The sequence below is a fragment of the Parambassis ranga genome, chromosome 15, assembly GCF_900634625.1.
Source record: "Parambassis ranga chromosome 15, fParRan2.1, whole genome shotgun sequence".
Classification (NCBI taxonomy): domain Eukaryota; kingdom Metazoa; phylum Chordata; class Actinopteri; family Ambassidae; genus Parambassis; species Parambassis ranga.
In genome coordinates this window covers 21668956-21682121 of record NC_041035.1, presented here as the reverse complement: position 1 = coordinate 21682121, position 13166 = coordinate 21668956, and the positions used below count along the sequence as shown (strand labels likewise).

Here is a 13166-nt window from a genome sequence, read left to right as displayed (position 1 = left end):
CACACTGAGAGACGCACTGAGACTCACTGAGAGACTCAGAGACACACTGAGACTCACTGAGAGACTCAGAGACACACTGAGACTCACTGAGAGACACACTGAGAGACTCAGAGACTCACTGAGAGACACACTGAGAGACTCAGAGACACACTGAGAGACACACTGAGACTCACTGAGAGACTCAGAGACACACTGAGGCCGATGATGAGGATTGTTATTGTTATAAAATGACTCAGTCATTGCTTTTGCATCTTTAACCCTCATGGACTGTTCGCAAACACCCTTATGTGTTGTTCGGGACAAAAACGTCCTCTAACGGTTTTAAAAATATATCAGATAAATATTTTTTTGAAGTTTTTTGCATAGACCTTTTAGTTAACTTCAGTTCTGATCAACAGTAGTGAAACAATAATTTTCCCCCAGGATTTTAACCCTTTAATCACCAATTTTATAAGGGGTGGTGCTGAAAATTGGAAAAAAACACACAATATGGCTCATTTTTAATAGAAAAGGTGAATGTGGACTGGATTCTTTTGAACCTTTATTACAGTCTTGGTCATGTCAAACATCAGTAAAAAAATTGACTTTATTGCATTATTAGTTTTTGCACAGCACTGGATTTTCTTTTTTTCTCCCATTTTGTCCCATAGACTTACATTATAAACACACTTTTTTTGACTGCACAGCCATGGCACTACATAATCATGCATTCTTGATTGTTGGTGGTTTACCCTGTTGGTAGGAGGTAACATTTGTGATTTTTACAGTTAACAACTTAATGACCATATTAACCCTTTACCTGCAGGCCTGTGCTCATGTACTGTAGTTTCTGGCTTGTATATGGAGTTATAGGGAGTATTTTAGCACATAACTGTGTGTATGTTAGAGAGGAAGAGAGCCATTTGCACACTGACCTTGTTGTGTGTGAGTACACACAACCACAGTTTTCATAGAGTAAAATTAAGCTTGTTGAGCAAAAATGATTCAATTTGTTCACATATTGACAAAGTTATGGCCAAAATAAACAGTAAAATTTCTCAGTGCATGAGGGTTAAGTTCTCTTCCTGGGTTTTTATTATTATTTCTGGGTTTTATGTGTATTTTGTTTTTTGTAATGGCTAGAATGATCAGTATTGTTATTATTACTGAAGTTGTTTACATATATATTTTTATGACGTGTCTCTGACGGGCTGATTTCTGTGTGTTTTTACGCGGTGGGCGGGCCTCGCCTTCCCTCTTCCACCAATCAGCGGCCTGTATTTGCCACGTGGCGCCGGAATTCCCCTCCAGCTCTGGGGCTTTCCACTCTGACTGACAGCCTGCGGTCACCATGACAACAGAGCGGAGCCGCGTCAGGGTCTGAAGGAGAGAGAGGACACGACTTCCTGTTCCAGGAGTTCACCTTCAAAACAAAAGCCTCGAAGCAGCAGCACAGACACAGGGTGCTCTTCTTATGAATATATACACGTGTTTAAACATTACGACGAGCTGCTGACGGAGTCTAAAGGTCCAAACCCCCAGTGATGACAGACAGAAATGATGTCCCTGCTGCTGAGTTCACAGTAAAACACGCGCACTGCTGTTCACGCGGGTCCCTCTGTTCACAGAGACCGTGGACTTCGTGTCCGGTGGAATTTCCTGGTTTTATTTGAAAAGCAGGAACAGGAAGCGGGCGCGCGCTGTTTGCCGCGGTTCTGCTGTCGGGTTGAGTTCAGAGATTTTCGGGACGCGGAGGGAAAGATCGTCCGAGCTGCACGCAGGTAACTTACAACTTTATTTAAACTCTCCAGCTGCCGCGTGGCAGGCGGGACTGATCAGTGATCGATCAGTGATCAGTGATCGATCAGTGATCAGTGATCGATCAGTGATCAGTGATCGATCAGTGATCGATACACGCCTGAAACACGACTAACAGGAGTCTGAGCTGCGGGGTTCGTCAGAGCCACGGTGACGCGTTCAGGTTCTGTTACAGAGGACCCATCAGCAGCTGGAGTGTGTTGTGTTGTTGGACCAGGTTGTGTAACAGGAGCGTTACTGAGGCACAGTGTGTTGGTGTAGTTAACCCTTCACTTCCCTCCACAGTTCAGTAGTGTTGTTTCCACTGAGTGTGTTTCTGCAGTTTAAATCAGGGTCAATACAGGATCAATACTCAGGACCCTCCGGTCCATCATGACCGGGCTGGGTGTGTCTGAGGGGGCTTTCTGGGAACCTCGGTCCTGGTCTGACACACTGGGGCTTTCTGGGAACCTCGGTCCTGGTCTGACACACTGGGACTTTCTGTGAACCTCGGTCCTGGTCTGACACACTGGGACTTTCTGCTTTCATTATGACCTGGGCTCTGTATGACTGCTGGTCCACAGATGGACTTCACCTGGGGCAGGGCGGCTGACCTGATTGGACGACAGCTTGTTCTTCTTGTGACTGTGAAGGTTCAGCAGTGATGGAGACATGTGGGACTGTCCCTCAGTCCTCTGTTTGTTATGGAGGACTGTCCTGAGGAGGAGGAGGAGGAGGAGGCTGGAATTTCCCGCTGTTCAGATGTGACTTCCTGATAAACTCTTCGTTTGTCTACAGGAAAATCGTGACGGAGGAAGAACACGTCTTCATCCTCATCTTCCTCCTGCAGGAAGCCTTCATCATCACAGCCCTCCTCATCGTCAGTGTCATGGCCGGAGCGCTCAGGTGAGATGAAGCTCGGCTTGGTCTGTAACAGGAAACAGCTGGGAGGGGCTTTTGGTGCATCGGCCGCCATTTTGAAAGGTTTTGTTGTGGCTGCAGCTGTCAGAGATAGGAAGGAGGTGAGAGGGTTCACTCCTCAGCTGCTTCACCACACCTCCACACAAACCATGTGAGCTCAGCTCCATGTGCACGCTGACTGCTCCTCGGTTAACCCTGTCTGTGACCGGTCAGTTAACCCTGTCTGTGATTGGTCAGTTAACCCTGTCTAGTTAACCCTGTCTGTGATTGGTCAGTTAACCCTGTCTGTGACTGGTCTGTGTTGGTGGCTCTCCAGGACAGAGACAGAGTCATGTGACCGATGATGCATGTGACGTGTCACGTTCACCTGCACGGCCTTCATTAGAACACGGTGTAAACACTGTTTCCGTGGCAACGCCAGAGGACGCACCTTTCAGGTGCTGATTGCACAGAGCAGCCTTGACAGACGATCAGCTGATCAGTCTGTGTCGCCCTGACGACCGGCAGCTCAGCGCCTCCTCACATCAGCGTCGTCTCTCACCTGCCGAACTCAGTGCAGAGTTTGGATTGTTTCCCATCATGCACAGCGGGTGCTCAGCGCTCAGCTGCAGAGGCAACGAGCCAATCAGGCTTCAGGCTGGTCTGTGGGGTCTGAAGCTGTGGCGGGTCCTGAGGGTCTGGAGTCTGTGAGGAAACACGGATCCAGTAGAAGCCTGCGTGAGACACCTGCGGGGGGCGGAGCTCCTCCTCCTCAGGGTTTTCAGATGAAGAAATGTCCCATCGGGCTGTTTCACAGAAAGGCGGTGAAATCACCTCAGACTTCCCCGCGGGGTTTCTCCACGCCTGCCCGCTGTGGCTTTATGTTAATGAGCTGCAGGCCCATTGGCTGGCTGTGGGAAGGGGCCGTCCCAGCTCAGGCCTGAGTCAGATTCTGACAGGAAGTGTGATGGAGATGAAACGAGCTCAGAGCCTCAGATCAGGGTCCGGTCTCTGCTTCGACTCGCTGCAGGTCTGTTCCAGCTCCGTCTGTCTCCGTCTGTGTGTGTCCTGCTTCACTGTGAGTTCCATCAGTCTGCTGCTCGTCAGCCTTCAGCCTGTGGTGTGTGTGTTTGTTTGCTTAGTGTCGGCATGGATCGGGCGTTGTGTTGTGCAGGCTCAGGTCGTTGTGTTTCAGTGTGTGTGTTTGTTCGTGTCTTCATCCTGTTTGTGTGTTTCCAGGTCTTTCAGTTGTTCTGTGTTTCTCTCAGTGTTCGTCCTCTGCTTCATTATCAGCAGCAGGCTGCCAGCGCTGCTTGTAGCTCCGCCCCCTCACTGCTGGTCTGGGATTCTGGGGGTTTTCCTCTACTCGGCCACTTCCAGGAAGTGACTGAAAACAGCCTGCGAGGGGGGGGGTGAAACGACATAGAGACAAAGAAGGAGAGAGAGAGAGGGAGGGAGGGAGGGAGGGAGGGAGGAACAGAGAGAGAGAGAGAGAGAGAGAGAGAGGAGAGAGAGGAGAGAGAGGGAGGGAGGGAGGGAGGGAGGGAGGAACAGAGAGAGAGAGAGAGAGAGAGGGAGGGAGGGAGGGAGGGGAGGGAGGGAGGGAGGAACAGAGAGAGAGAGAGAGGGAGGGAGGGAGGGAGGAACAGAGAGAGAGAGAGAGAGGGAGGGAGGGAGGGAGGGAGGGAGGGAGGAACAGAGAGAGAGAGAGAGGGAGGGAGGGAGGGAGGAACAGAGAGAGAGAGAGAGCTGCTGCCGAGTCGCTCGTCCGTCATGTGAAAGTGAAACTGCTGCAGCCCGAATTCAGTTTGTTTGTTTGTTTGTTGTGTTGTTGTTGTGTTGTTGTTGTTGTTGTTGTTGTTGTGGGACTCTCAGGCTGCACTTGTGACAGACGCGGAGAGTTAAAGTGACTGAGGTCAGATTAGTGCAGCTTCCTGATCAGACACACAGGAAGTGTGTGTGTGTGTGTGTGTGTGTGTGTGTGTGTGTGTCTGAACCCTCTCTGTGCTCTGCAGGATGACGGAGCCTCCGTTCATCAACACCTACGAAAATGACGTGAGTGCTTTTACTCTTTCACCGTTTCAGTAAAGATCAATAAGAAATGATTGGTTGATGTGAAGGTGCGTTCACTGACTCGCGTGCTGATTGGTGTTTTCCAGCTGCAGCTGAATCTGATGCCATACGACTACATCCCTCCTGTGGACATAAAGACAGAGCCCTACATCCCTGAGACGGGTGAGCAGCGTTATTGATCAGTGATCAGACAGACCGTCCAGTCTTTCAGGGTCTGATGTGCAGCCAGTCCTGAGCTGCAGCACATGCACTCACTGCTGCCCCCTGCAGTTCTCATATGTACCTGTCAGGACCTTCAGTGGCTCACGCTCAGGTCCCCTCAGCTTACAGGACTGCAGCACGTTTGTGCGTCGGTCTAACAGTCTGATGTTTGTCACCGGTGTGTAACTCTGTCTGTCTTTCAGCTCACGGTCCGTACGTCCAGATCATCGAGGAGCCCAAACAGGTGAGACACACCTCACTTCCTGTCTCTGAGACACACTAATACTGATGACTTACAATGAAACATTTCAGCTCCACCGGGCACACACACACACACACACACACACACACACACACAGACACACACACACACACACACACACTGTAACAGTCACTTCCTTCTGTCCTGCCGGGTTTTCCCAGCAGTCACTTACTGACACGGGACTGTGCAGCAGGAGATCAGGGAGTTTCTGAAGTCATGTGAAGGCAGCACTGTGTTAAAGAGTCAGCTGGAACCGTCAGAGCCGACTGTTCATCTGAAGGTTCAACTTAAAATATTTATGCTACTGTCTGTGTGTGTGTGTGTCTGTCTGTGTGTGTGTCTGTGCTTTCAGAGGGGCTTTCGTTTCCGTTATGAGTGTGAGGGGCCGTCACACGGTGGGCTTCCAGGGGCCTCCAGTGAGAAGAACCGAAGGACCTACCCGACCGTGAAGGTAACATGAGACTCAGACAGACGCTCTGAGTGTTGGTCATGTGACTGAGTTTGTTTTTATTTGTGACTGTTTTTTTTAAATGGTTTGATGAAATGTTGAAGTTTAGGTTTGTTATTCACACATGAGGCGTTCAAGTACCATTGGAAAGCTAAACACAAACGTTTAATGCTTTTTATGGGTAACAAGCGCAGCTGTATCTGGACGTCAGGCAGCAGGGGGCGCTGCAGGGCCCAGCTGGAGCAGCCCTCCCTCACTGTGCTGCCCCCCGGGTCCGATCCTGCCACTGACCCTGAATCCTTTTACAGATCAATAACTACGTGGGTCTGGCGCGGGTGGAGGTGCAGCTGGTGACGCACACCGATCCTCCTCGGGTTCACGCCCACAGCCTGGTGGGGCGCCACTGCACCGAGAACGGCACCTGCACGCTCGACATCGGCCCCAACGACCTCACCGCCTCGTCAGTATCCAATCACATGGCCGCATCACAAATGGCTGGTACGCAAACGTGTTAACTGTGATGATGTCACTTCCTGTAGATTCAGTAACCTGGGGATCCTCCATGTGACCAAGAAAGGCGTCAATGAGGTTTTGACCCGGAGGCTGAGAGAAGAGAAGAAGAGGCTGAAAGCAGCGCACTGTCACCTGACAGGTACACAGCTGACCGCCAGCCGAGCCCAGAGACACACACAGACACACACACACAGAGACACAGACACACACAGAGACACAGAGACACAGAGACACAGAGACACACACAGAGACACAGAGAGAGAGACACACACAGAGAGAGACACACACAGACAGACACAGAGACACACACAGACACAGACACACACACACAGAGACACACACAGACCGAGACACACAGAGACACACACAGACACACAGAGAGAGACACACAAAGAGACAGACACAGACACACACAGAGACACACACAGACACAGACAGACACACAGACAGAGACACACAGAGAGAGACACACAAAGAGACAGACACAGAGACACACAGAGAGAGACACACAAAGAGACACAGAGACACACACAGAGACACACACAGAGACACAGACAGAGACACACAGAGAGAGACACACAGAGACACACACAGAGACACAGACAGACACACACAGAGACACAGACAGAGAGACACACAGAGACACACACAGAGAGACACACACAGAGACACAGAGACACACACAGACACACACAGACACACACACAGACACAGACAGACACAGAGACACACACAGAGACACAGACAGAGACACACAGAGACACAGACAGACACACACACAGACACACAGAGACACAGACACACACAGAGAGAGACACACAGACACAGACACACACAGAGACACACAGAGACACAGAGACACAGACACACACACACAGAGACACACACAGACCGAGACACACAGAGACACACACAGACACACACACAGACAGAGACACACAGACACACACACACTCTGACCTGTCTGCTGTTCAGATGCGGAGGAGGCCTCCATCCTGAAGGAGGCGAAGGAGCTGGGGAAGGTGGTGGACCTGAACATCGTCAGGTTAAAGTTCACGGCGTACCTGCAGGACAGCAACGGAGGGTTCACCAGAGCGCTGAAGCCCGTGGTGTCCAACCCCATCTACGACAGCAGTGAGTCTCACACACAGTCAGCACGCAGCAGGTGTGTTTTATCAGCGAGATCGCCGTCATCATCAGCTGTTTCTCTGCAGAGTCTCCGAACGCCTCCAACCTGAAGATCTCCCGGATGGATAAGACGTGCGGCTCGGTGCTCGGAGGAGACGAGATCTTCCTGCTCTGTGACAAAGTCCAGAAAGGTGACCCCTCTCACACACAACACATGCTACCTTCTTATCTGTGAGTGCGTTGTTGAACTGAAGAGATATCCCATCATGCCTCTGTGCTCCTCAGATGACATCGAGATCCGTTTCTATGAAGAAGACGAAGACGGATGCTGGGAGGCGTTTGGAGACTTCTCACCCACCGACGTTCACAAGCAGGTAGAGTGTGTGAGTGTGTGTGTGTCTGTGTGTGTGTGTGTGTGTCTGTGAGTGTGTGTGTGTGTGTGTGTCTGTGTGTGTGTGTCTGTGTGTGTGTCTGTGTGTGTCTGTGTGTGTCTGTGAGTGTGTGTGTGTGTGTGTGTGTGTGTGTGTGTCTGTGTGTGTGTGTCTGTGTGTGTCTGTGTGTGTGTGTCTGTGTGTGTCTGTGTGTGTCTGTGAGTGTGTGTGGTGTGTGTGTGTCTGTGAGTGTGTGTGTGTGTCTGTGTGTGTGTGTCTGTGTGTGTGTGTCTGTGTGTGTGTGTCTGTGTGTGTGTGTCTGTGTGTGTGTGTCTGTGTGTGTGTCTGTGTGTGTGTGTCTGTGTGTGTCTGTGTGTGTCTGAGTGTGTGTCTGTGTGTGTGTGTCTGTGTGTGTGTGTCTGTGTGTGTGTCTGTGTGTGTGTGTCTGTGTGTGTGTGTCTCTGTGTGTGTGTCTGTGTGTGTGTCTGTGTGTGTCTGTGAGTGTGTGTGTGTGTGTGTCTCTGTGTGTGTGTATGTGTGTGTGTGTCTGTGAGTGTGTGTGTGTGTGTCTCTGTGTGTGTGTCTGTGTGTCTGTGTCTGTGTGTGTGTGTGTGTGTCTGTGTGTGTCTCTGTGTGTGTGTCTCTGTGTGTGTGTCTGTGTGTGTGTCTGAGTGTGTGTGTGTGTGTCTCTGTGTGTGTCTGTGTGTGTGAGTCTGTGTGTGAGTGTGTGTCTCTTTGTGTGTGTCTGTGTGTGTGAGTGTGAGTGTGTCTGTGTGTGTGAGTGTGTCTGTGTGTGTGTGTGTGTGTCTCTGTGTGTGTGTGTGTCTCTGTGTGTGTGTGTGTGTGTCTCTTTGTGTGTGTCTGTGTGTGTCTGTGTGTGTGAGTGTGTCTGTGTGTGTGTGTGTGTGTCTCTGTGTGTGTCTGTGTGTGTGTGTGTGTGTGTGTCTCTGTGTGTGTGTGTGTGTGTCTCTTTGTGTGTGTCTGTGTGTGTGTGTGTGTGTCTCTGTGTGTGTGTCTGTGTGTGTCTGTGTGTGTGTGTGTGTGTCTCTTTGTGTGTGTGTGAGTGTGTCTGTATAGTAAGTATAGTAATCAGAGCTCCACCCATCGCTGACCCGTCCGACCTGTACGTCAGCGGGTTCTGCTAACAGGTGATTCAGCTGTTGCTCCACCCTCTCCTCTCTCCCTTCAGTACGCCATCGTCTTCAAAACTCCGGCCTATCACAGCACAGAGATCGAGCGGCCGGTCACCGTCTTCCTGCAGCTGAGGAGGAAGAAGGCCGGCGACAGCAGCGACCCCAAACAGTTCACCTACATCCCGCAGGTTCAAGGTCAGACATGGTCCGCAGCGCTCACAGGGAGCCGGCGCCCCTGCAGGCGGAGGGGGCGGAGCTTCACTCACACTGTCTTCTTTGCATCACCTGTGCCGCTGCAGATAAAGAGGAGGTGCTGAGGAAGAAGCAGAAGCCGCTGCCTCACTACGAGCACTGGAGAGGAGGAGGAGCAGGAGGCAGAGGAGGAGGAGCTGGGGGATTTGGAGGAGGAGCAGCAGGAGGAGCAGGAGCTGGAGGAGCTGCAGGTACAGACACTTTTTCTGGTCAGAACCGTCTCTTAAAAACCGGATCAGCAGCTGTTTGTCCTGCGGCAGGATTCCAGTTCCAGCAGCAGATGAACGGAGCAGCAGGAGCAGGTTTCTACACCGGAGGGTTCACAGGCTTCAGCGCTGGAGGAGGAGCTCAGATGTCCGGCGCCACCCCTCAGACCGCCGGTACCCAGCCTCAGACGGGCGCGCTGCTGCAGCGGCAGCTGTGTCAGATTGGTGAGACGCCGTGTGAACGCCGCTCTGCTGATGATGTCATCCTGCCGCCGCTGCTGATTGGTCAGATTAACACCTGATTGTGTTTCCAGCTGCGGCCCTCAACAGCCGTGCCTCTCAGAGCGCCCGGCAGACCGCCGCCGCCCTCCTGCAGTACTGCAGCACCGGGGACGCCCGGGTCCTCCTGGCCATCCAGAGACACCTCTGCGGCATCCAGGACGCCAACGGAGACACGTGAGTGGCAGCGCGTGTCGTCGTTACTCACCGTTACGTTCTGTGGTCACATGATGTGTATCTGTCTCCGCCAGGCCTCTACACCTCGCTATCATCCACCAGCAGACCACCGTCATCCAACAGCTGATCCACACCCTGCTCAGCAGCCAGCAGCAGAGCATCCTCAACACGGCCAACCAGCTCCAGCAGGTAGACGTGTTAGCTCGTTAGCATAGCAGCTTAGCTTTCCTAGGAAACAGACGCCTTTAGCTTCTGTAGCTAGCTAGCAGTTCCAACCCTGTAGCAACCTGCAGCTAACTATCAGCTGACCCTGCTGACCTGTAGATCAAACAGCGTTTCCCAGCAGGCATCATGTCCATCACCCACTAACTGACTCCTCCCCTTCCTGTGTTGCTGCAGACTCCGCTCCACCTGGCGGTGATCACACGGCAGGTGAAGGTGGTGGAGGTGCTGCTGTGTGCGGGTGCTGACCCCAGCCTGGTGGACAAAGATGGCCGCAGCCCCCTCCATTTGGCAGCGTTAGCCGGAGACAACAACACGCTGCGCGTCTTGCTGGCTCACCTGGAGGAGCGCCACGCCCACCTGGTCAACACGCCCGACTACCACGGTGAGGGCGCCGTCAGCTGACATCACAGCGCCCCCAAGAGACCGAGTCAGAAACTAAAATACTCTGTGTCTCCGTCAGGTCTTCACCCTCTCCACCTCGCTGTGAGGAGAGACGGCGAGCGCTGCCTCCAACTGCTGGTGGAGGGCGGAGCCAAAATAAACGCACCTGAGCAGAAGAGCGGGAACACAGCGCTCCACCTGGCTGTCAGAGAAAACCTGTTCAAGGTGGCGTGCACGCTGATCACAGAGGTAACACACACACAGACGCACAAACAGCACGGCTCACTGGCACACTTCATAACATCACTGTGTGTGTGTGTGCAGCTGAAGGCCGACGTCAACACCTGCACGTTTGGAGGAAACACACCGCTCCACCTGGCGGCCAGTCTGGGCTCACCCACCCTCTGCTCCATGCTCATCGCTGCAGGTCAGACACACAAAGACACACAGACACACAAAGACATACACACACAGACACACACAGACACAGACAGACACACACAGACACACAGAGACACAGACACACACAGACACAGACAGACACAGACACACACAGCACAGACACACAGAGACACAGACACAGACAGACACAGACACACACAGCACAGACACACACACACACACAGACACACACAGACACACACTCTGAGCAGGGCTGATTAAACCCGTGGACGGTTTCAGGCGCTGATAAGAACATGGAGAACGACGAGCCGCTGTTCTTCAGCTCCTCATCGGACGAAGAGGCCGACCAGGATGAACCAATCAGAGAGGAAGTCAAACAGAAGGAGATCAGCTCACAGCCAATCAACACTCGGAAGAGACCAGCAGCAGGACACACCCCCCTGGACCTCGCTAAGTGCCAAAAAGTAACAGCTGGACCTTCAAAATAAAAGCCCAGTCACAAAATGATTGTTTACTGACAGCTCTGCATGTCTCCTCGTCTCCTTGTCTCGTGTCTCCTTCTCTTTGTCTTCTCATCTGCTCCTCTTCGTCTCTTTGTCTCCTCCTCTTTGTCTCCTCCTCTTTGTCTCCTCGTCTCCTCCTCTTTGTCTCCTCCTCTTTGTCTCCTCCTCTTTGTCTCCTCGTCTCCTCCTCTTTGTCTCCTCATCTCCTCCTCTTTGTCTCCTTGTCTCCTCCTCTTTGTCTCCTCCTCTGCTCCTCTTTGTCTCCTTGTCTCCTCGTCTTCGTCTCCTCAGGTGAGGAACCTGTTAAACTCCAGGCAGAGTCCCAGCAGTAAGAAGATCAAAGCGAGCAGCAGTGAAGGTTTGTCTTGTCCTGCTGTCAGTCCACACTCTGTCCATGTCCTCAGCTGGGGGTCAGAGGTCAGCGCTCACCTTCCTGCCTTTGTGCTGCAGAGTCCTCAGGGCTGGACGAGGACACCGTGTCTCGCCTGGTGGAGGTGCTGAGTGTGGGAGACGTTCCGTGGAGGAGGCTGGCGGAGAAGCTGGGCATGATGACTCTGACTCACCTGTACCAGGACACGCCCACTCCCTGCCGCCACCTGCTGGAACACTACAAGGTAACAGGAAGTCAGCGCCCCCGACGGTGCTCGTCCAATCAGGTGCAGCCAGGAAGCATTTGTTCGTTCGTAGCCTGGACCAGTTAGCATTAGCAACAAATAGCTTTGGATCTGAAACAGGCAGGCAAAAACATGGCTCCACCTGGTGGTGCAACCGGGTACTGCACACACCCCCACAACATGGAGCCAGAATCATAGCATGGTAGTGTTGTATATAACTGTGTGTGTGTGTGTGTGTGTGTGCAGCTGGGTGGAGGTCCAGTCGAAGGTCTGGTGGAAGCTCTTCAGTCTCTTGGACTGACAGAAGGAGTCCGGCTGCTGAGACACAGTGAGCTGCGAGACGACAAACACAACACAGGTAACGCACAGACACACTCACACAGACTCGCACAGGTAACACACACACTCACACAGACTCACAGAGGTAACACAGACAGACACACTCGCACAGACTTGCACAGGTAACACACACACTCACACAGGTAACACACACACTCACACAGACTCGCACAGGTAACACACACACTCGCACAGACTCGCACAGGTAACACACACACTAACACAGGTAACACACACACTCGCACAGACTCGCACAGGTAACACACACACTCACACAGGTAACACACACACTCGCACAGACTCGCACAGGTAACACACACACTCACACAGGTAACACACACACTCGCACACACTCGCACAGGTAACACACACAGACTCACACTGACCTTGATCATTGTTGTTCCTAGATGCCACGGTCGACAGCGGCTTCGGCAGTCAGCCGATGGAGGAGGAGGAGGAGCCACCTGTGGCGAATCAGTGAGGAGCAGGAAGTGGTCGTTCTGGACTGGGACCTGCAGACGGAGCCGTCAGGCTTCAGTGTGCAGGTGAATGCAGCATTTCAAAGATAAATGGACATGTGACGGGAGGAGGAGGACGGAGGGGACGGAGGAGGACGGAGGGGACGGAGGGGACGGACTCCTTTCAGCCGGTTTTGTTGTTTAATTTATATTTTCCTCCTCTGTCGCATCATTCATGTGTTTATGTTCGGATGGATTCACAGTAAATGTGTTCTTCATGAAAACTGGAATTTCTGATATTTCTGTGTCTGTTTATGCAGAGGGAAGCAGTGTGTGTGTCTGTGTGTGTGAGTATGTGTGTCTGTGTGTGTGAGTGTAAATAAAAAGCTGAAATCTCCTCGGGTGTTTTAATAAAGGTGTCAGACTCTTTCACTTCATGTTAATCAGCTGCTTTCAGCCTTTTTTCGGTGTAAAGCTCCTTAAAGTCTCCAGCCTGTGTGTCAGTATCTTTGTCCTCCGCCGTGT

The 13166-nt window shown here is 52.2% G+C and overlaps 2 protein-coding genes across 4 annotated transcripts; both read left to right on the top strand.

The window, feature by feature from the left end:
• The first annotated feature begins 1670 nt into the window (after positions 1–1670).
• LOC114446900 (nuclear factor NF-kappa-B p100 subunit-like) lies at positions 1671–13038 on the top strand. Of its 3 annotated transcripts, XM_028422790.1 has the most exons (24): positions 1671–1760; positions 2575–2682; positions 4692–4731; positions 4836–4911; positions 5154–5194; positions 5565–5663; positions 5969–6120; positions 6200–6312; positions 7149–7307; positions 7388–7492; positions 7587–7675; positions 8862–9000; positions 9105–9248; positions 9318–9488; positions 9578–9719; positions 9794–9908; positions 10119–10326; positions 10405–10574; positions 10650–10752; positions 11007–11191; positions 11522–11588; positions 11681–11844; positions 12091–12202; positions 12591–13038. In XM_028422790.1, exons 2-24 carry the CDS (start codon positions 2666–2668, stop codon positions 12662–12664), a joined length of 2685 nt encoding a protein of 894 aa, XP_028278591.1. In that variant the 5' UTR covers positions 1671–1760; positions 2575–2665; the 3' UTR covers positions 12665–13038. The 3 variants fall into 3 exon arrangements, with proteins under 3 accessions (XP_028278591.1, XP_028278592.1, XP_028278593.1); XM_028422791.1 differs by lacking the exon at positions 2575–2682; XM_028422792.1 differs by lacking the exons at positions 1671–1760; positions 2575–2682 and adding an exon at positions 3449–3706.
• On the top strand, positions 4693–12664 carry LOC114447682 (nuclear factor NF-kappa-B p100 subunit-like). The gene is made up of 22 exons (XM_028424074.1): positions 4693–4731; positions 4836–4911; positions 5154–5194; positions 5565–5663; positions 5969–6120; positions 6200–6312; positions 7149–7307; positions 7388–7492; positions 7587–7675; positions 8862–9000; positions 9105–9179; positions 9318–9488; positions 9578–9719; positions 9794–9908; positions 10119–10326; positions 10405–10574; positions 10650–10752; positions 11007–11191; positions 11522–11588; positions 11681–11844; positions 12091–12202; positions 12591–12664. The coding sequence occupies exons 1-22, from the start codon at positions 4693–4695 to the stop codon at positions 12662–12664; spliced, it is 2598 nt and encodes an 865-aa protein (XP_028279875.1).
• Positions 13039–13166: the final 128 nt, after the last annotated feature.

Excerpts from the sequence above, each read along its gene's own strand:
- LOC114446900 (XM_028422790.1), top strand. Across the intron at positions 5,664-5,968 it reads GGACCTACCCGACCGTGAAG|ATCAATAACTACGTGGGTCT; the intron begins GTAACATGAGAC and ends ATCCTTTTACAG. Across the intron at positions 9,249-9,317 it reads AGGAGCTGGAGGAGCTGCAG|GATTCCAGTTCCAGCAGCAG; the intron begins GTACAGACACTT and ends GTCCTGCGGCAG.
- LOC114447682 (XM_028424074.1), top strand. The coding sequence starts at position 4,693 with ATGACGGAGCCTCCGTTCATCAACACCTACGAAAATGAC. Across the intron at positions 7,493-7,586 it reads CTGTGACAAAGTCCAGAAAG|ATGACATCGAGATCCGTTTC; the intron begins GTGACCCCTCTC and ends TGTGCTCCTCAG. Across the intron at positions 10,753-11,006 it reads CTCCATGCTCATCGCTGCAG|GCGCTGATAAGAACATGGAG; the intron begins GTCAGACACACA and ends GGACGGTTTCAG.